This window comes from Helicoverpa armigera, chromosome 19, assembly GCF_030705265.1.
Source record: "Helicoverpa armigera isolate CAAS_96S chromosome 19, ASM3070526v1, whole genome shotgun sequence".
Taxonomy (NCBI): domain Eukaryota; kingdom Metazoa; phylum Arthropoda; class Insecta; order Lepidoptera; family Noctuidae; genus Helicoverpa; species Helicoverpa armigera.
In genome coordinates, this window is record NC_087138.1 from 9,706,320 (window position 1) to 9,727,121 (window position 20,802).

General features: G+C 36.1%; 1 protein-coding gene and 1 long non-coding RNA gene across 2 annotated transcripts in view; both read right to left on the reverse strand.

Moving 5' to 3' along the window:
- Window positions 1-212: 212 nt before the first annotated feature.
- LOC135118225 (uncharacterized) lies at window positions 213-1,061 on the reverse strand. The gene is made up of 2 exons (XR_010277440.1): window positions 590-1,061; window positions 213-416 (listed from the first exon to the last, which is right to left on the reverse strand). It is a non-coding gene; the product is annotated as an uncharacterized LOC135118225 (long non-coding RNA).
- A 306-nt stretch (window positions 1,062-1,367) lies between these two features.
- Window positions 1,368-20,802, reverse strand: part of LOC110381537 (leucine-rich repeat-containing protein 24) — a 70,210-nt gene continuing 50,775 nt past the window's right edge. The window contains exon 3 of the mRNA XM_049841669.2: window positions 1,368-4,019. Within this exon, the coding sequence (XP_049697626.2) occupies window positions 2,233-3,984 (1,752 nt within the window). The 5' untranslated portion in view covers window positions 3,985-4,019 and the 3' untranslated portion in view covers window positions 1,368-2,232. The remainder of the gene's footprint in view (window positions 4,020-20,802) is intronic.

Here is a 20,802-nt window from a genome sequence, read left to right on the forward strand (position 1 = left end):
TCGAGTTTGCGCGTATAACGGAACGTCAGCGCGCGTATCCGAGTTATGTTTTGTTTTTAGGTTAGAAATAATTTGGATTATTTTCATCCCGATTTAAATGATTAAATAAGACGCTGTGCATTTAATTAGAACCTCTTCAAAATTAAGTACACAATAACTTACACACAGAATATCGTGTGCATTAAATTACCAAAAGAAAATAAAACAACATAAAAGTAGAAAATTATATTTTATTCCGATGTCTATTTATACAGTCAAATGCACTGATACATGTTGGACACTGTTCTTCATCACACAATCTTGTTCCCTTTCTCATCTAGGCATTTTTGTACATTTTAGCAAGCTTCCAGTCTTTTACAAACATTGCATATTACTGGCAGAGATACGGCGTGCAAAACGCCAAAATAGTCTTGAATCTGTAAATAAACAGTAGACTGTATGATAATCTGATATATTTTCGGAGTTTCATCAAAATCTATGTGGTAGTTTATGCGTGGAACATAAACAAACATCCATAATAAAAACTTTGACTCTTATACAATTAATTAGGATGTTTTGGCAACCTACTTGCACTGTAAAGGCTACTTACTTTATGGCGAGCCCAGTTGAGCATCAGAGGATCATCCTGGATTATCATCATGCATTCAATTGACTATTATTTCGAAAAACGTAAATCGATATTTATATCGAAAATTGTCGTCAGATAATTTGAAGATATTTTGTCGATGACGCACACTGTTGGGTCCCCGGACACTCTCAATAGTATTCTAACACATCCAAGTATTCCAAATCACACATATTTATATCCACTTTCGTTTTTTTCATCACAAAACAAATAACCTCAAAAGTAAATAATGTCGGAATTTGACGTTTGTCGACTAAGTACTGCAGTTAAACTAGGGGGCTCGATGGTTTATCTTTTGTACTACAGATAGTAATAGGACTTGCGATAAACTGCGTTTTGTAATAACGTTTTTTCAAGGTCGTACTTACAGCTGGATTAAAGGTAGTACAAAAGCCGATACTTATTTGATACCGCGTTTTATAATAAGAGGGATTGAGTTTATCCGTGAATATTATTTTTCTCTGCTTTGTTGATTTTTGTCAGTTGATCATCGCTATCGTACCTGAGTATGAGTTGACCAATTACCGCAATAGGATAATACACAAGTAGAAACCTGCCAACACATTTTCCTCGTTGACAGATTATAAAGAATCCGTGTCTCCAGTCCCGAGAGTAGAGGGTTTCATAAAATAACTCCTAAATATTATCCCCAACAAAGACATATAGGTATATACTTACGTACAAAAATAATAGCTCGTAAAAGGACCTATCCGATAAAGGCAACACTAATAAAACGACATCATTTCACTTGATCGGTTTATTTTCCTTTACATTAGATATTTTTGCTTTCAAAGAAAAAAATATTTAGAAGCTATTCGGCCGACTAGGTGGTACACAGCATTAACGTTAAAGTTATAAAGAGGTGAAAAACAAGAGAAAAGGGTCAGTCTTATGTTTGGGAAGTTTGTATAATAAACAATACTTTATGTACAAAAGTTTTGCTGGAATAAATGGACAGTAACGCGACTTTCAACTGGATGTCTGCTTCTATTTCATTTTAACTCGCAAATGTTTGAATACTACTGCAAAATTAACAGAGTTTCTGACAAAGATATTTTATTGCACTGGGACTGAAAATGGTAGAAAAATAATTTAAAGATTAAATTGCAACTTGTAGTGGTAACTGGTAAACATTTAGAAAAGTGCATTCGCAAATGTTGTGTTGTTCTCTATTATAAAATTAATATAGCACGCAAGTAACGAAGAAATAATCAATTTCCAAAAAATGATAACTTTCAGCCAAATATGGCTTATAGAATCTGTCCATATATTCCAACGTATAGGAAGACGCTTACTCGAAATACATAAAAAGAATATCTAGGGAACAAATCAGGTAGACTAATCGCTCTCATGTCATTACCCAACGTATCAACAAGTTCACTTTAAATGCAATATTACAATATTAATATTGATAACAATCTTACGTATTTACCTCACAGATGTCACACATCGTCCATGTCTTAGCGTAATAACTATTTACATTTAAATTAATAATCACTTCAAAATTATCATAAAGTACAATAAAATTGGGGAATAGTCTAATTGACTGCGGGTTTGATGGTACCAGGTCACCTCAGCGCTGAGGCGTCCAGTACCAGAGGCCTGGGCTAAAGTGAGACGAACTCAGGGGGTGGTGGTGGCAGGGTCAATACTGGTGTCTCTGACACTTCAACGTTCTCAGTGCTAGCACCAGGCAATGACCAGGTCGAGCTCCCTGTGGCTGTCACTCTAGGACCCATGTTGTCGTATGCCGGAGCAGCGCAACACGTCCTATTCCTCCGGGGCAATGTTGCACCACCACTCAAAAGGTCAGGATATTTCGCAGGCTCACCTCGGCCGGCTACTTGGACAGATATGAATATGTTTCCATATGGAACTGGCACCGCAAATTCTGCTGGTGGTGGAGGAAACGCACCTGGTGTACCTTCAATAGTTATATGAACAGGATCGAAGCCACAACCTCTAGGAGGCTCTTCTGACATTCGTTCTGTCATTTCGAAATCGCAGGGTGATGCCATATCACCGATAGATCGATCACAACTGACGACAACTGATGCATCTATGAGTCGTTTTTCTTGGTCAGTGAAACTTCTGCTTGGTGGAACTGTTCGTCTCCTTAGATGCCAGCAGGCTACGGCGCCGATAAAACCAAGAGTTGCTAGTATGCCCAGCGCTCCAAAAACAACACCCAGCAAATGTGGAATCCCAGGTGCGGTTCGAGCAGTTGCTGTTTGAGACCTTGGTAGAACAAGACTTACAATAGCCCGTGCTTCACCCGCTATACTTTTAGCTACGCATGTCCATTCCCCAGCTGCACTTGCAGTCACATTTAAAAGAGTGACATTGACCCATCTTACACTACCCGGTACTCTCTCTTCAGAGTCGTCATCGATACTCGTCTCCGTCTCTTCCATGTCGCAATCTACTGAACTATTATGTACATCAACACCATCAAAAAGCCACGTCACTTTGGGTTTTGGTACTCCATGGACCCAGCACCCGAATGACGTAGGTAATCCAATTTCAGCTCTGACCACTAACGTACTTGATTTTATTTCGGGCGGACACGACATACTCTCACTTGGGACGTGTCGCCACTTGTTCCCAGCTTGTGTTGATGGTTCAACGCAAAGTAAATCTTCTGTACCTAATTTGCTCTCTAGAAACCAGTCCTTAAATTCTCTTAGCCTACAATCACATCTCCACGGATTACCGGATAAAGATACCGTTTTCAATGCAGGTAAAGAAAATGTTATCAAACGAAGGAATGTAAGCTGGTTTCTACGCAAATCTATGGTCTCTAAAGACTTCAAATTCCTCAAAGCATTCGTGTGTATCGATCTTAATCTGCATCCGTCTAACAAAAGCATTCGCAAATGCGGTAGAGGTGGGAACTGATCCGCTATGAGCGTCGTCAAAGGATTGTTGCTTAGTACAACTAGTCGTAATCTTTCGTTGCCCCTGAATATATCCCTTGGGAGATGGGACAGATCGTTGTCTCCTAAATCGACTTCTATTAATATCCTTAATTCTAAGAACGCATCAGGATGTATCGATCTCAGGCTGGTCGCTCGGAGATTAAGTCGTTGTAAATTAAGGAGGCCGATGCTGGCGAAAACTTCCTGCGGTAAGTTTCTGAGTGGATTGTCGTGTAGGTCGAGGACTTGTATGTCGGATGAGAGAGCTGGCGGGCGGCGTAGGTCACTGGAGGCACACGTCGCTGTCTTCTTGCCGGAGGACCATTTGCACTTGCAGGTGGCGATGTGGGCGCAGTCGAGCCAGTCGCTGGCGGTCCTCGCGGCGCACGTCGTGAATATAACGATCCAGTACCACCTGGCCCACGCCACACGCATACTCATCTCATTTCGACTTTGTGTTTACATCGGCGGACTGCCTGAAACAACAAACAGAAGCGTTAATCAAACTAGATTAGTTAAACAATGCGGGACCTAAAATACAATGGCTGGCTATCGTTGCGCGGCAAAATCATATTTGTGTTTAACAAACAGGTGGTTTGCGTCAAACTGGACATAAAGCTTTTTTGTATCGAGTAATTTCGGTCAAGGGTACGGCGTCGTGGACAATGGGCACTTTGTATGGGATTTGGTACCCGCTCCAACAGTAACGCATGATATATCATTAGAAAGGTATTTACGTGAAGAATAATAAAAACTATGGGGCTTGCCTCAATTAGCTGTCCGATCCGAGTAATGATAAAAATTGAATCAACATAGAAACAAGTATGTCATCCATATATGCAAATGCATTAAAAGGCTTATGTCGTCAGTGTAATAATTTTAAACTCAGTTAATAGACATTTTACATTGTTTGAGATACACTCTATTATAATCTAAAGGTTGTAATAGTCTATGGAGTCATACTACGGAAACACAATCATCATCTGATTTGACAAAAGTTCAAAACATTTCTATTCATCTATTTTTAGGAAGAAATTCATCATTATCTCAGCACCTCTTGAGGAGCAAGATTAAGTCGTAATATGTACTATGTAAACATCGTCTCTTGAGTTTTCAACCTTAATTGATTGTTAATACTGAAAGACTTTCATCAAATACATAAGCTAGTTCTGCGTGAACTGAAAAGGTTTGCACAGTCTTTTTTTAAAGCAGTTGGCAGGCAAACATTTTAAGAAGGCCAAATTCCTGTTTATTTTGTTAATTTTCCAGTTTTTATTCAATACAGTTCGATTTAAGAACTACATACACGTTGACGACTTATGAACATTACACATTCTATTAGTCGATGTTACGCGAAACGGACAAGGATTTGGGACTAGTCGTCATAGTAAACATTTTTTGCCTCGCCAAGACCTACGCAATGGTACTAAAATCAACACTGTTGGACGGGGTACCAAAACGCCCATCGTCCTTTCGAGAACTCGGTTTCATAAAACAAAGTCTTACGCAATCCCCGTGAGTTTGGTACATCATAAAGATGTTCTGGCTATTCTATTCATTTCTGGAACATGTTATGGGATATTAAAGATGATGAAGGTACTTGTAAACAAGCTGTATAGGTCAATGTACCTAATCATTTTAGTTGTAACACGTGTATTTTGTAGAAAAATAACATACGATGTGAAAATAAACAACACACCAATGAAATATAACATAAAACTTTACAAAATTAGGTGAGTTTATGTTGAAATCTATTTTGAAGATGCGATTATAAAACGATCGATCTTTATTACTACACAAAAAGAATGCATACAAGTTTATGGCAACAAAAAATGGAGGGGAAACTTGATTCAGTTTCTTATTGAATTTTTAACCGATTACAAGCTTAATCCATACGGTGCAATGGAAGGTATAGCATACCAACTAAGGTCATTAGTGGTTGTGCCTGTAGCGATTAATCCCACCTGTAGTTAAATTAGTTCGGTTACATTTGATGACAGGAACTATTGTTTACGCGGCATCTTATATATGTTATGGACCAAGTGATAAATTGGGCAGTATACATAATGCCCGGTCATTATGAATAATGCCCAATATGAGAGTGCAATTTGATAATAATTATTCAAACAATCAAATTGACCGGGCACTATACATATTGCCCGTGACCTTTTGGGCAAAGTAATACAAACATATTCACACATCCCATATCAATTGACAGAGCATAGAAGTAAGCAAGCAACATGCAGCAAGCATGGCTTCTGTCACGGCTCCGGCGCTGCAGGGCTCCGGCGGTCCCATGCGAGCTTATCGTCGCAGATGGTTTTCACGCTCACCGCCGCAGCTTCGGCTTGCTGGCCGGCTTCAGCCGGCCAGCCTCAGCCGCGGCGGCGAGCGCTTCAACTACCTGCGCCTCAGCTCGCAGGCCGCCCCTCCGTGCCTACGCGGTTTTGAATTGCACTCTAGGGGTAGGGCAGACAAGACTACGTGGAGTCGGTTTTGCAGCGATTCGTTTTCGTCACTAAGTTCAGTTTTTAATACAATGTTTTGAATCCAAATTAAATTCTACCATAAAAAAAACGAGCCAAGAAAAATGAGATCAAGAAAAACGAGGCCGAGTTAGTAAATTAGATGACAACTGTCCAATTAATAATTTTCTGGCTAGACTTATAATTTCCCATTAAAATAGAACATATAATTTAAAACAATAATCATAAAATATGTAGCAAGTAACAGGATTTATTTATTAGAACAACTGCCACCCTCGCACCGCATAAAATATAGCTTTATTATCAAATTGCCCAACTATCATGTAGCAATATAATAATGCCCGTGCCAAGTGATAAATAATGAAGTTAAGATAGTTATTAATCATGTGGCCCGATAAAGCTAGACATTATTCATAATGCTCGGGCATTATAAATAATGCCCGAATTAATCACATGGTCCATAACATATACATAAGTACTACATACACTTCCTTATGTTATACCTATTTGTTGAAGACTTAAATAAGCGTTTACCTAATTAGTGCAGTCATTGAAGCGAAAATACGGTCCAACCTCCGAATTTTTTTACTGTGAACCGATTTGCATGAAATTTTGGAATTAGGTTCATCTTACCCTTAACTTCAAAAGTGAATATGATTTGAACTCCGCCACCCCCCCCTGGGGGTGGTTTACACCCCTTCTTTGGGGTGAATATTTTTTTTGCAAAATAACCTCGGATATCGATAGAAGACCTAATTTTAAGCAAAAGTTGTCTTTAAAGTTTTAAAAAAAATCCAATACTTTTCAAGTTATTGGCAATTGAAAATTCGCAATTTTTTCACGTTTTTCATCGGTTTTTTGCAAATATCTCCAAAAATATAGGTTTTATCGAAAATTTATACAGAACAAAATTGTAGCAGGTAAAACGACGAACAATTTGTTTTTTTATAAAAGGTCCTAAGTGCAATATTAAGCTAGATACTAAAGATCAAAGCCGTTTTTTATTTTGTCTGAAATTTAATCGACGTAGTTTATGCCATCTATTATTTTAGTAAGTTGATCAATTTACGAGTTTTATTATTTTCCGGTGACATATATACATATTACAATAGTTGTGACTCTTTATTATATTGCCTACTTTCACATTGCTCCAAATATTGACACTCCGAAGTTTTCAGTTACTAAGTATAAAAAAATATGACAAGTTTTTGGACCGTAACTTCTTCAATTTTCATGCTATCACAATTTATAAAAAACCACTGTAAAAGTAATTAAGAGAGCTACAACATCCATCATTGCAATATATAGTAAAGAACTTTTTTCTAAAACGGTGAAGGGTTAAAGGGCTTAAGAGAGGCTGTGATTGCGCTGCCACGCGCTCTTTAAACAATCATATCTCAGTCAATTTTTGTTCGACAGAAAAAGCAAACAAACCAAATTGTTTGTCAGAAAAATACCTAATTTTTTTATCAGTACACTTTTATACGTATCTGTCGTAATTTTTGAGATATTATGAAAAACAAGTGGGTTTTTCTTTAATTTGAAATTTTGTTCTTTTCGTTAATCGTGATTTTTTTGAAAAATATCTGTCCTGAAGCAGCCAAACTGATACTATCTATCAAACTCTTCATAATAAAGTTAATCCTAGGCGGAATACGATTAATTTTAATTTTGGTGGAAATGGCACTTATGAAACCCATAGATTTAAAAGAAAAAATATAAGATGCTCCCCTTATTTGCAATACAGCTCACTTATTTTACGTGCAAAAGACTTTTAATAGTGCTCATCTTAAAGCTTATTTCAAGCACTACAAAACCCATTTGTATTAGAATGTATAAAATGCATCTACTCGCCGCTACATGGCATTGACCACAACGATTAAATTTCAGACAAAATAAAAAACGGCTTTGATCTTTAATATCTAGCTTAATATTGCACTTAGGACCTTTTATAAAAAAACAAATTGTTCGTTGCTTTATCTGCTACAATTTTGTTCTGTATAAATTTTCGATAAAACCTATATTTTTGGAGATATTTGCAAAAAACCGATGAAAAACGTGAAAAAATTGCGAATTTTCAATTGCCAATAACTTGAAAAGTATTGGTTTTTTTTTTAAACTTTAAAGACAACTTTTGCTTAAAATTAAGTCCTCTATCGATATCTGAGGTTATTTTGCAAAAAAAATATTCATCCCAAAAAAGGGGTGGCAACCACCTCCAGGGGGGGTGGCGGAGTTCAAATCATATTCACTTTTGAATTTAAGGGTAAGATGAACCTAATTCCAAAATTTCATGCAAATCGGTTCACAGTAAAAAAAATCGTAACAATAATGCTTCAATGACTGCACTAAACCTTATACCTAGAACGTCAGACTTTTTTTGTAGGTCGTTCTGACTAGGATATCTGACCGACTTTTAGCAGGACGTGTGCGTTACAGCGTTGCCTAACTTTAAAGTCTACACAGACTCAACATTTTTAGCAGATCCTATTTATTACTATCGTTGATTCTAAAAGGAACCTAATACTTTAGTCACTAAAGCTTATTTTTGAGTGACAGGTAACCGTTAAATGGATCTTCTGATTGAATTGCTGACCACTCGATCGGCTGATGACATTGAGTGCAAACATCATCACGTAACCTCTTGTGGTGGGCTAACGGTCTACCTACTAGCTTCATAACGCTTTGGAAAGTTGTTGTTTGAATTCTACAGTATTTTTGTGGGGAATTATCGTGCAGAAACTTATAAAATTTGAGTCAGAGGTTACGCTTATTTAAATTTAATTGATTGGTTACAAAACATAAACACCATTTAGATACATAGATGTACCAGATTATTACAAGCTGTAATACCACTGAAAGCGAAAAGACGGCAGTGGCAAAACGAATAAAAAAAGTTTAGATAAAATTGCAAAACCGATGGTAAGAAATTTGACGTTGGCCCTTCCTACGTTATATTTCGATCCTTAATTAAGAGCCATGTTGGCGCTTATTTTTCTCTTTCTTGTTTTGTGTAGTTAAAATTTCGTCGAAAATCATTATTTATTGACAGAAATATTTTGCTTGTTCAAAGAAACTATTTAATTACGAATCTGCTAAAAGTCGTTTTGAAAAACAATAATTTTAACACAGAAAACAAGAAAAAGAGAAGATTATTTCGATTTCTATTGCATTCATTTCGAAAAACAATGCAAAAAAAAATAGCATGCGTCCTTTGACGTATTTGTTTTTTCAAGTAAAATTCTAATAAATTATCGCTTTAGCCCTGTTAGTGTGACGTGTACCTTAATCTAGTGTCTAATGAAATTACGTGGTACACTGTCTAGCTTGATGACAGGAAGTGTAAACACTGTAGCACCAGGGTACCTGTGACGTAAATTAATTACTCCACGCGTAACGGAAGGTGTAGGGTACGTAAGTTTTGGGTCAGCTAGTGATTTGAAGAGGGGGAAGGGAAGAGGGTCCCGATTTTTTTGCAATGAAGTTTACTTTAACGCTCAATCCTTCTCCATGTGAGAGGAGGCCTGTGCCCAGCAGTGGGACGATAAAAAGGCTGTAACGGTGACCGAAGTTTACGGTCATTCGTAAGTTATTTTCTGTTTAAAGGTTCATTGTATGATGTCTTGACTATGTAATGTGTGTTAATAAGGTAATTAATACAAATATTTTAATAAAAGAGTTGCTTAAAGAACATTTTTCTTGTTCTAGTTTATTATATTGGAATCAGTCATGTCTTGTATTTTTTCGAAAAGCACTAACGATTTTCAGACGCAGTTCTGTGTTAATACCTCTTTTATAAATATTTGTTATTAAATTGTAAATAACTCTGTAACTTAGAAGTAAAATAGTAATTTGCATACTATAGCGTTTTATTAAGTACAAGATAACTACCGCAGCTAATTCCTAACTTCGTCTAAAATAGACGCGAGTTTCACGAATAAAAAGGCATTCAGTAAAAGAATAGGTTTTATTTGTCCAAGTGGAATTGCTCCCATGGCTTCTATTTGCAATAGTGGGGGCTCATTACCAATGTGCATGCATAAGAAGCACATCTACATAATAGGGGAGGCACATAAATGCCTCTAATAACAAGATGAGGATGTATTTTTCATGTTTTGTTGGTACTTCTGTAGTTTTTCTCTGGATATATGTTCATTATTTGTTTGTTTCCGAAACTTATCTATACTAATATAATAAATAGGAAACATATTTTTGTTTGTCTGTGTTAACCCAAAAGGTTCCAACTATTCAGAATACAACATTAATTGTATCACCATTACATACAGAGAAAATATATCTAATTGAATTTAATACCAGTATTCTACATACTATTTTAGGTGCCAAGCTATTTGTTATTTATATTAATTTTGAAAAACATAGTCATGGTCTAGCCAATGGCAAAAAGTTTTGAGGTAGCAACATTACGGAATAACTTTTGTCTGCCAAATAAATGAGACGAGAGGTAGTGTATGGTCGTCCTGAAGGCTACAAAACCTTTAGATCCCTTTCTCCACCTAAACGTGAAATATATTAGACAACGAATATACTCGGCAAGTTTACTACTTTTCCAATCCATGCATAAAGATGAAGAGACAGAATTCGATTTGCGTGCAAAGGGCGATGGACGAAAAAATATAGCGAGGCAATTTGAAAAATCGCGCAGTGAATGACATTTTAATTTATTTTTCTACCTTTTATACACAGGTGTTACATAAATATTTACAGAAGAAATTATGCAACTATAACACCTATCGGCTTATGAGTTTTTATACTTTCGATAAATTAATACAGCAATAAAAAATAAATTGACTTAATACATTTTTATGATCGCTGAAAATCCCATTAAGTGAAACGCAATTTTAAACATCAAAATAATTTATTTGTATAAATAAGCTGTTTACATAAAGTATTAACACTCTTTTCATAAAAAACATCAGGAAACAGCATTGAGATAACAACTCAAATCAGTGTAACCGGCCGAGATTTGATAAATACCTTCACACCAACGTCTATATAATTCTCCGGAGGTTTTCTGTCAAGATTAGAAGGATTAATGGCACGAGTAGGATATTTGTCTTGTCTCAAACGCACTAGTCAATGGACTGGCCGGGCAGAATGATTCATGACCCGCAGAAAAAGAAATAAGATGGATTTATGTTAGCAGTTCGTGAATAGAAAATTATCGGGCCTTAAGTCCATTTAAGTTTCAGAAGCCTGAAGAAGGCCTTGATAAGGTTTTTTAATGAAACGATTCGTGAGTTGTAATAAAAATGAAAATTTATTTTCGATTTTATTTTTAAGTGTGAAGGTCAATGGGCAGTTGATGGGCAACTCATTTCAGTTCCGAGAAGCTTGTCGTAAACAATTTTATCAAAAACCTTTTATATTTGTTACGGCTAAAGCCCGAAGTACGGCTATAGCTAGGTTTAACCACTTAGAGTAACCGCACACTGCACTGTCTGACTGAAGCAGTCGGCCGCGACAGTTGACCCGAATGGTTGGATTTTTTGGAGACCACGCCTCGGCAAACGTAGTGTAGGACGTCCTCAGGCACGGTGGAGTGATGACTTGCGCAAGACGGCTGGCAGGAGCTGGATGCGAGAAGCCGAAAATCGATCTCAGTGGCATGCACTTGGAGAGGCCTATGTCCAGCAGTGGACTGCGATAGGCTGATGATGATGATGATGTTGGATTTTTTGAGGGAAATCGAGAATCCGGTCAACGTTTCAGTTGGTCAGAATGGAAATCGGTCAGAATCCCTGATCGTTGTAATGTGCATACCATTCATCTTCAATCAATTTCGTGCCCCGATTAAAGCGGCATTTTCATTCGTATATGTATAACAGTTTTCACAAAAAAATTAATGGTACCTACGATAAGAAATAATCGTATGTCAAGTTAAAGTGCGGCGTTAGAATTAAAAGGTTTGAATTTTTAAATAAAACAGTGTTCGAGTCATAAAACAACATCAAAGACTTCCATTGTGGAAAGTCTTTCTCTTTTAAAAGTAACTCAAAAGGTGCTCGAAACTCGACAAGTCGGGTAAGTCCGGGAAAGTCTGGAAGTCGAGAACGTTCGCATCATTTGTTCCACAATCTTTAAAGGCAAATGCAGCTCTGAGTTATTTTTCTTAGATCTGGTGGAAACATAGTGTATTGTCGTACGATTTAGTTTAGTTCAGAACTTTAAACTTTTTCACGAACTGGTAAACTATCTGAGGCAGTTGCGAAAGAGCAAGCTTGTCGGTTTTTGTTCTTTGAAATAAGATTTCTAATTCTAGTTGATTTTTCGTAGTTTGTGTTTGAATAATATTTGTTGATACTATTGATATTGTTTACTTTAGTTATGTCTTTCTCTGTGTCGTATTTTCACACCAAAACTAGTCAACCGATTTAAATAAAATTTTGTTTACACATAGTCAAGACTCGGTAGCATAGTCTAGACTATAGAGTCTTGATTGACTTGACTATGTGTCTTGATTATGTCCCATATCATATATACTTGATATGGGACATAAATGCAACTTTTTACTCGGACACAAAAATAATTCCCACAAACAACTATTAAAACAATACAAGGCGTAAAACAACTATTTTCGATATAAAATCACTTACATACCAAAAAGTGGAGTCAATAACATTACGGCACTGTTATAAAATAAACATGTTTTCACAAATCATTCAGATTCGCTCAATTTCATGCATCCTCGCGTTGATGCTCATATCGTATTTAAATGGACCCAGGATCTCCCTGGAGGTTTTCAACCCCTGAATAAGTAAATTTGTATTCGCCCGAGTCCCGCGACACAAAACTTTGATCAGCCTGAAAGGTTCTGACAGATATTAAAGTAATTATTTTAATGCTTAGCTAAAGGATTTAAACTGGTTTCATCTGGATTTAGTCAGATCTTTAGTATGTCTGACCAGTCTGACGTACGTTTAAAATATTCGTGGAGCTTGAAGTCGTAATTAGGTTTGTTTGTTTGTTTGATAGGATTAAAAAAACAGTGTTTCGTAGCCCATTTATCGAGAAAGACTATTCAAATTAAACGGGCTGCACTGCACGCAGCAACTCCAGGTGCCTTGACTGTCGATTGCACGTGCTGCTGCAGTCGACAGCTAACATTCAAAACGTACCTTTACTATTTTCACCCTCATCATCAATCAAATTACAATTTCTAAAGTTCTTTACACATGTAAACACAATTTGCGTTTCATCACGATGTTCAAAAGCTAATTGCAGTAAAGTGATGTCGTCATGTTCAAACTAATAACAAATTCACACAAATACTGTTATAGTTTCAAACAACGTACTCTATTTGGCATGTTTGTTCGTTGAACGATCAAATATGCTGCTAATTACTAGATAAATTATTACAAAACAATATTTGTGAATGGTCCAAATATAGCTTTATATTTTAGAGTCTGTCATATGCCAAGTTCTGGACAGAATTGGTAATGTAATAACTTCATTTTGTAACTATTGTGTTAATGGGTTGAATAACTCGGCATTTTGATTGTGTATAATGGAAAACATGAAAAGTAATTATATTTTACATAATTTATATGAAGCTTTTTCAAATTTCAATCTCCAATCGCAAAACAACGGACAGATAGCTCTCTAATTTATTCTGTAGCTGCATCTACTAACCAAATACTTGGACATATAGGACTTTATTTGATACACTTAATTGCATAAAAAATAAGTACTACAGTTTATCTTTCCCAACAATCGTTACAGTAGTACAGAAAAACCATTTTCCGTATAAAATAAAGCTTTATTCCCCCCGTGGGGTCAATGTACCATATCTGGGGAAAAAGTTAACAAATGGGCAAAACATTTAATAAAGTGCTATAAAAACTTTGAAATGTACTGCGCAATACGCTAACATTCATTTCTGTTAAGTTGCTTTGAGGAAAAGGTTGGAGAAAACGTTTTGACATTTCATATAGCTCAGCGCAAATACCTCGTTGAAAATTTTATATTTAATGCAAGTCATATTAGTTAGTTCGTGGAAAAAGATAATGCGTTTGAAAAAAATACTGGAAAGTTTACACGAAACATTTTAATGCGGAAAACTGGATACTCTTGTATGCTTCTGAATGAAATCGTTGAATTATAAAATCGAGAAGAGAAGTAGGATCTAACATATTCCAATACCTATTATGTAAATTCACATATCGAGTTGTAGTTCTACAAAACTAAAAATGGTACGTACCTCTTAACATTCGGAATCACAAAAATAGGCGTACAATATTAATACATGAAAAAATATTGATTGTATTGGAATATCACACTGCGCATTATAAAAGTGGGAATATGAGCAAGAGCATTGACCTTTGAGAGAATAACCTCAACAGCCTTGAAGACAATTTTAAAGGAGTCAGTAATGGAATGTAGAAATTTCTAGAACGTTCCAGATTATGCTGGAGCGATCTCTTTCCCCGCTTTCGCGACGGATTGCCGTCTGCAGAATTGGTTGCACGCAAGCATTCAGGATTGCTCCTCGCGCTTAGGAGAATGCAATAATGTGGCTTCATTTCAACGCGTGATTTTCTTCACAGCATTATTTAGAGGACGAGAATTCCACTGTTGGATATCAGTATGTCTATTTACGTGTTCATGTAATGTAGGTACTCGGGTATTTTGAGAGTTCTAAAGGATCGATTTCAATGAGAGACCGTTCGGTTTTATGCCTGAATAATTTCTGGTCAATCTGAAGGGTAAACAATTATTTTAGTGCGCATGAATTAAAATCGGAGACTAAGAAATACAGTTACTTCATACTTAATTAAACGTAAAATTCAAGGCAAATTAAATAAAAAAATGGGTACAGTGTGCAGTTTTAATAGCTATGCGACAGCTCTATTTTTGTCTGGTTAATAAGTTCAACAGTTTTTAGGTGCTGTCAAAAGCAACACATCTATTCATAAGTGATGTAAATCATATTTATTAATATTAACATACCCAATAAAGGCTTTAACCCTACGCTACAACGTCAAAGCACTAGGTTTAAGACGAGTACTCACAGCATTACAATCTGTGCTGTACATGGAGAACAAAATTACTAGCGGAGATGTCATAACGCAAAATCTCCTAAGAAAGACGCCCCAAAATGTGGGTGCTCGAGGAACCAGGAACGTTACTGACTCCGTCTTCAAAATAAAATCACCAATCAATCTTTGACAGATTGATTTTGATTTGATAAGGAACTCGAACGTCTCGTTAGTTCTAGTAACTGTTCACGCCTAACATACGTCGCTTGACCTACCAGAAGGCGCCTGACCTACCTTCCTTGTGGTATCTCCGCTATCTTTCCTTCCTCCGTGGTGCTGTCAAACGCAGCTGGTTTTGCCAGTGTAACGGTGCATACGGGTTGAAAGCCAAGCCAAGCTTATACATCAGGGTAAGATTGCCTCAAGACGCCTAAACTAACGCCCAATTTTCACCAACATGATCAACGTTCGATTAAGGAAAAACTGTTTATTATAAACTCGAAGATAAATGACTTTTGGACTGATGTTGCTAAAACTATTGATTATTATTATCAAAGCAAGGTTAGACAAGAAGAGAGTTAAACGAGAATTCCAGCTTCATATAAAACAAAAAAAAAATGTTCAACAACCTGATTATGCTGTAGGTATGTCTGGATGATATGTTAAGATAATACGCCTAGAAAAAAAACTGTGAGTCTATTATAGTTTTCCTTTTACTTTCAATCACGCTAACAGCCTTTCTTAAAATTCTATTTAGTTGTTGATTAGCTTACTAGAGGCGGGAATTTGTGAATATTGGGAACGAGCATAAGTCATCAAGGTACACGTATATATGTCATCTTCGCAATACTTAACTAAGTCCATACCGCACTAAGTTTAGCTACATAACAGTTCGGAGTGGTGAGCTAACTTTGTTAGACGGTGTAAACTTGACTTACATACTTGTACTACATGCATACCAAGAACATACCTTCTAAGGTGAGACACACACTAACGTCTAAGCTACGGTATGTGGAGCCGCGTATAAAAGTTGACTGGAGTGATTCAGACAATAGTTTAAAGCTATCAATTATCTCATTTATCTAGACACACGGCAGTGTGTCCGCCAAGTTCGAGCAAAAAAAGCGACACACCGGCCGTGGGTTATATTACACGAACCATTTCGGGCCAAATTCGACCCCCCTGTAACTCAAAATCTATTTTATTTACGCATATCAAATTTCTAGTATCTATTGAGACCCCTTCACTTATCTAAAATACAAAATTTCATTAATATACCTATTGTAGGTCTTGAGATATTGACGTCAGAAAATCGCTATTTTTACTATACACTCACTGACTGACTGATTCACTGACTCACTCATCAAAAACCTAGACCACTTCCAATGGTCGTATTGACTTGAAATTTGGCATGGAGGTAGGTCTTTATGTCAAGGTAAAGGGAAAAATCTGAAAATGGCCAAGTGTGAGTCGGTTTCAAAATAATGAAGGTGTTTTATACCCGGTGTAAATTTATACCCCTAAGGAACTAAAACGAACTAAATTTATCTATATTTATATAATATATCTTCGAATGGTACAAAGGTTTGTATTTAGTCAAAGTAAAGTAAAAATCTGAAAACGGCCAAGTGTGAATCACTTTCGAAAATAACGAATGTGTAACTTTGATCCACGAACATAATATATGATAACATGTCATGTCAAATCTAGTCCATTTAGTTAATCTAGTTCATTTCTTTGTAAGAAACATAGTGCATATTAAAAAATCTAAAAGATAGTATAAATGAGACATTTATTTAACTAACTTCATCATAAGAAAAAAATAAAATAAACAACCTTACAAAAATAAATGAAATCCCACCCAAAACAAAAATGTGAAAGACTGCCAAGTTCGATAATATGGGAATGCTTCGCCTATAAAAGAAGTGAGATCTGTATAAGAACCAAGTTCCATACACATACCTCAGTTAAAAATAGTTACTTTTTAATGATGTTACTTGGCAAGTTTTAATAGAAAATTAAATACTTGATTCATTGCGTTTAGTAGGTTTATAACAAGGTGTATGAAAACTTGCCAAGTAACATCATTAAAAAGTAACTATTTTTAACTGAGGTATGTGTATGGAACTTGGTTCTTATACAGATTTCACTTCTTTTATAGGCGAAGCATTCCCATATTATCGAACTTGGCAGTCTTTCACATTTTTGTTTTGGGTGGGATTTAATATTTCCAGTAACAATATAAAACTACAAAAAATATTTGAAGAAATAAAAAAGAGAAATTACAAATAAGCATAGTAAAAACTCATTCGCATTGCCACACTGAATGGCAATGAAAATTCTGAAAATGAAGAAGGTAGTTTTAAGCTTAATTTTAAACAAATCATAATTAGGTATCTTATAAACGGAATCATGAAAACCATGATGTTTACTTAAGCTTTTAATCGAACCGCATTGAAATTGGTTTATCCATTTAAGTCTTATCAGGATACAAATCATGCATGATAAATGAATGCAGGCCCCATTCAGCTAGTCGTTGTAACAGATTTAAATGTAATGTAGCTAAAAAAATAAATCCCAAAATTATTAACAACGAGGATCCTAATGCCATCTATGGATCACTTTTCAGGATTGTTCAGAAAGAATTTGATTCGACATTTAAAACTAAAACTTTGGAAATTAAAAGTACCTCGGCTAACTTTAATCAATGGGCCACGACAGGTATTTATAAAAGTAGAGCGAGGCTGTATGAGCTATATGAAATAAAAACGTATCAATTTGATGATGCGTTTGTTAGTTATGTTAAGCAATATTCTAAATTATTCAAAAAGGTTTGTAATATGGCAAAATCTAGATTCATAAGCGACACAATTAAAAAGTCTAATAACAAAGTTAAAACTACATGGAAAATAATAAATAACGAAACTGGTAAATCGGTCAGTCATGAAAAGAAGTTTGAGATCCTAGTCGATAACAAACTTGTTAGTCATGCGGACGACGTAGCAAAAGCCTTTAACGAGTTCTTTGCCGATATACCCATAGCTACAACTCGCTCCTTAAATTCTTCTTCGACTGATGCTGAGAAGCTTTTGCGTAGTAGTGTACCCAAGTGTGACTTCTTGTTCAAGTTTAAGCATGTAACACCGCATGACGTCATCAATGCCTTCAAAACTCTTAAGTCAAAAAACACCGGTGATTACTGGGGTATTTCCACTAAACTTTTAAGTAATATCATTGACATTGTTGCTCCTTATCTAGCTGTTACATTCAATAAATGCGTTGATGCGGGTGTTTCCCGACCTCATGAAACAAAGTAAAGTCGTTCCCTTATTTAAATCAGGAACCAAGTCGGATATTGGTAATTTTAGACCAATTTCAATTCTACCTGCGTTTAGTAAAATATTTGAAAAGTTAATACTCAAGCAGTTGCTCAGTTATTTTAATGTAAATTGCCTCCTCCATAGCGAACAATATGGCTTTACTAGAGGTCGTTCGACTACCGATGCTGGTGTTGCTCTTTTAAAACATATTTTTAATGCATGGGAAAACTCTCAAAACGCAATTGGAGTCTTTTGCGACCTCTCCAAAGCTTTTGATTGCGTTCAACATGACACACTTTTACGCAAGTTACGTTATTACGGCGTTCAAAACGGAGCTTTAAACGTCATAGAATCATATTTAAATCATAGATTGCAATGCGTAGACATCAACGGTGTCAAATCTTCAGGCCTACCAGTTCAATTGGGCGTGCCGCAGGGTTCTATTCTAGGTCCTTTCTTATTCTTAGTGTATATAAATGATTTACCATTCCATCTGAAAAATATATGTGATGTAGTATTATTTGCAGATGATACATCTCTCATTTTCAAAGTTGATAGGAATAGAGAGCAATTTGATGACGTGAACAATGCACTCTCCTTAGTTACTCACTGGTTTACAACAAATAATTTAGTTCTTAATGCTAAAAAAACCAAATGTGTTAAGTTCACCTTGCCTAATGTAAAACACTTAGGACCTAATATTATCCTAAATAATGAAGTTCTTGAAACTGTGAAGTCAACAGTGTTTCTGGGAATAACAGTTGATGCAAAGCTACAGTGGGGCTCACATATATCTAGCCTCGCGGGTAGGCTTAGTTCTGCTGCCTACGCCGTCAGAAAAGTAAGACAATTCACTGACGTAGACACAGCTCGACTAGTCTATTTTAGTTACTTTCATTGCGTTATGTCCTACGGTATTCTACTGTGGGGCAAAGCTGCAGATATAGAAAACATTTTCGTATTACAGAAACGAGCTGTTCGTGCAATATATAAGTTAGGTAGCAGGCATTCCTTAAGGGAACTTTTTAAAGAAATAGGTATCCTTACTGTGGCATCGCAATTCATCCTTGCTAACATATTATACATTAGACAGAATATTCATCACTACACCAAGAAAAGTGATGTCCACAGTATCAACACTAGGAACAAACATAAACTGTGCGTACCCATTCACAGGCTTCACAAGGTACATGGAACATTTATGGGGCTTGGTATTCGATTTTATAATAAACTTCCTCAGTCGTTTTTAGAATTGCCTTTTGATAAATTTAAAGTGCAGGTCAAATCTATTCTGTCGAAGAAAGCTTATTATACAGTTAATGACTACATAAACGATAAAAATAGTTGGTCCTCATGTTAAACACTGGACAGCTTCAAAAGTTATCATTATAAGTTGATGTGATTTATATTATTTTATACGTGACATTTTTCTTTTTATTTATACTGACAAATTACCAGTTGTTTCTTAATTTTGTAAATGGTCTACTAGCGACTGCGAATCTATTAGTATTAACTGTTTCCTTGTCGTGTAGCTGCAAGTCGTCATGCTCCCTTTGACGGTATTGCTTGCGGTAGCGTCGGTGGTCGGGTTGCCTCCCTCCCTCAAAAATGTGCGAGGGGGGCGATGGCTGATCCTCGCGTTATGCTCGTGAACGGGTGCTGCTTGTGGTACCAGGTCGTCTTGCTGACTACATATTTGTACACCCGTAATATACCTAATATATATAACTTTTGGTTTGAACGGTAGTCCTAGTTCACCGTTTTCATTGTTTATGTTGTTATTTATTTAATTTTTTTCATAAAAACTGTTTGACATGTCGGTGGGTACGCCCTAAACTATATCTATCTTCACTAAATGGAGGCATTATATTTTTTTATATTTTTCACTCTTTTTTTATTAAATTTCTTTTGTAACTGCTTGAGTAATAGGTATGGGTAAGGTGTGTACTAGCCAACATGATTAAGTATTTAAATTGATTTTATATACAAATTTATGTATACAATGTTGTATAGTGATATTTAAATATTTGTATACGGTTCTTCAAACCATTCAGACAGAATTGTGTTGCTGGGGAGTTTGTTCCACCACTTCTTCTTCCCAGCAAAAACACATAGGAAGTGGTGAAGGGCGGGCGTTTTGGGGGCTGTCTTTTGTTTTGACGTTCGAAAAGTGCTGATTTTCAGCCTACTTTGAATAAATGACTTTTGATTTTGATTTTGATTTTTTGAAAGATAAATGACGCGTCACCATTAAAAATAAGCGGAATTTTATTTTTTGGCCAGTGGTTACAAAATCACGATTTCACATGAGTTTTACCTACTCAATACTGAAAACAAACTGACGAATCGTTAGTTTACGCGTCTTCCCGCGCACCAAAGCGTGACAGTGTGTGATCCGCCTTACCAAGTATGTGGGCACGAAGTTTATTCTAAACTGATGTTAATACTATACATGAC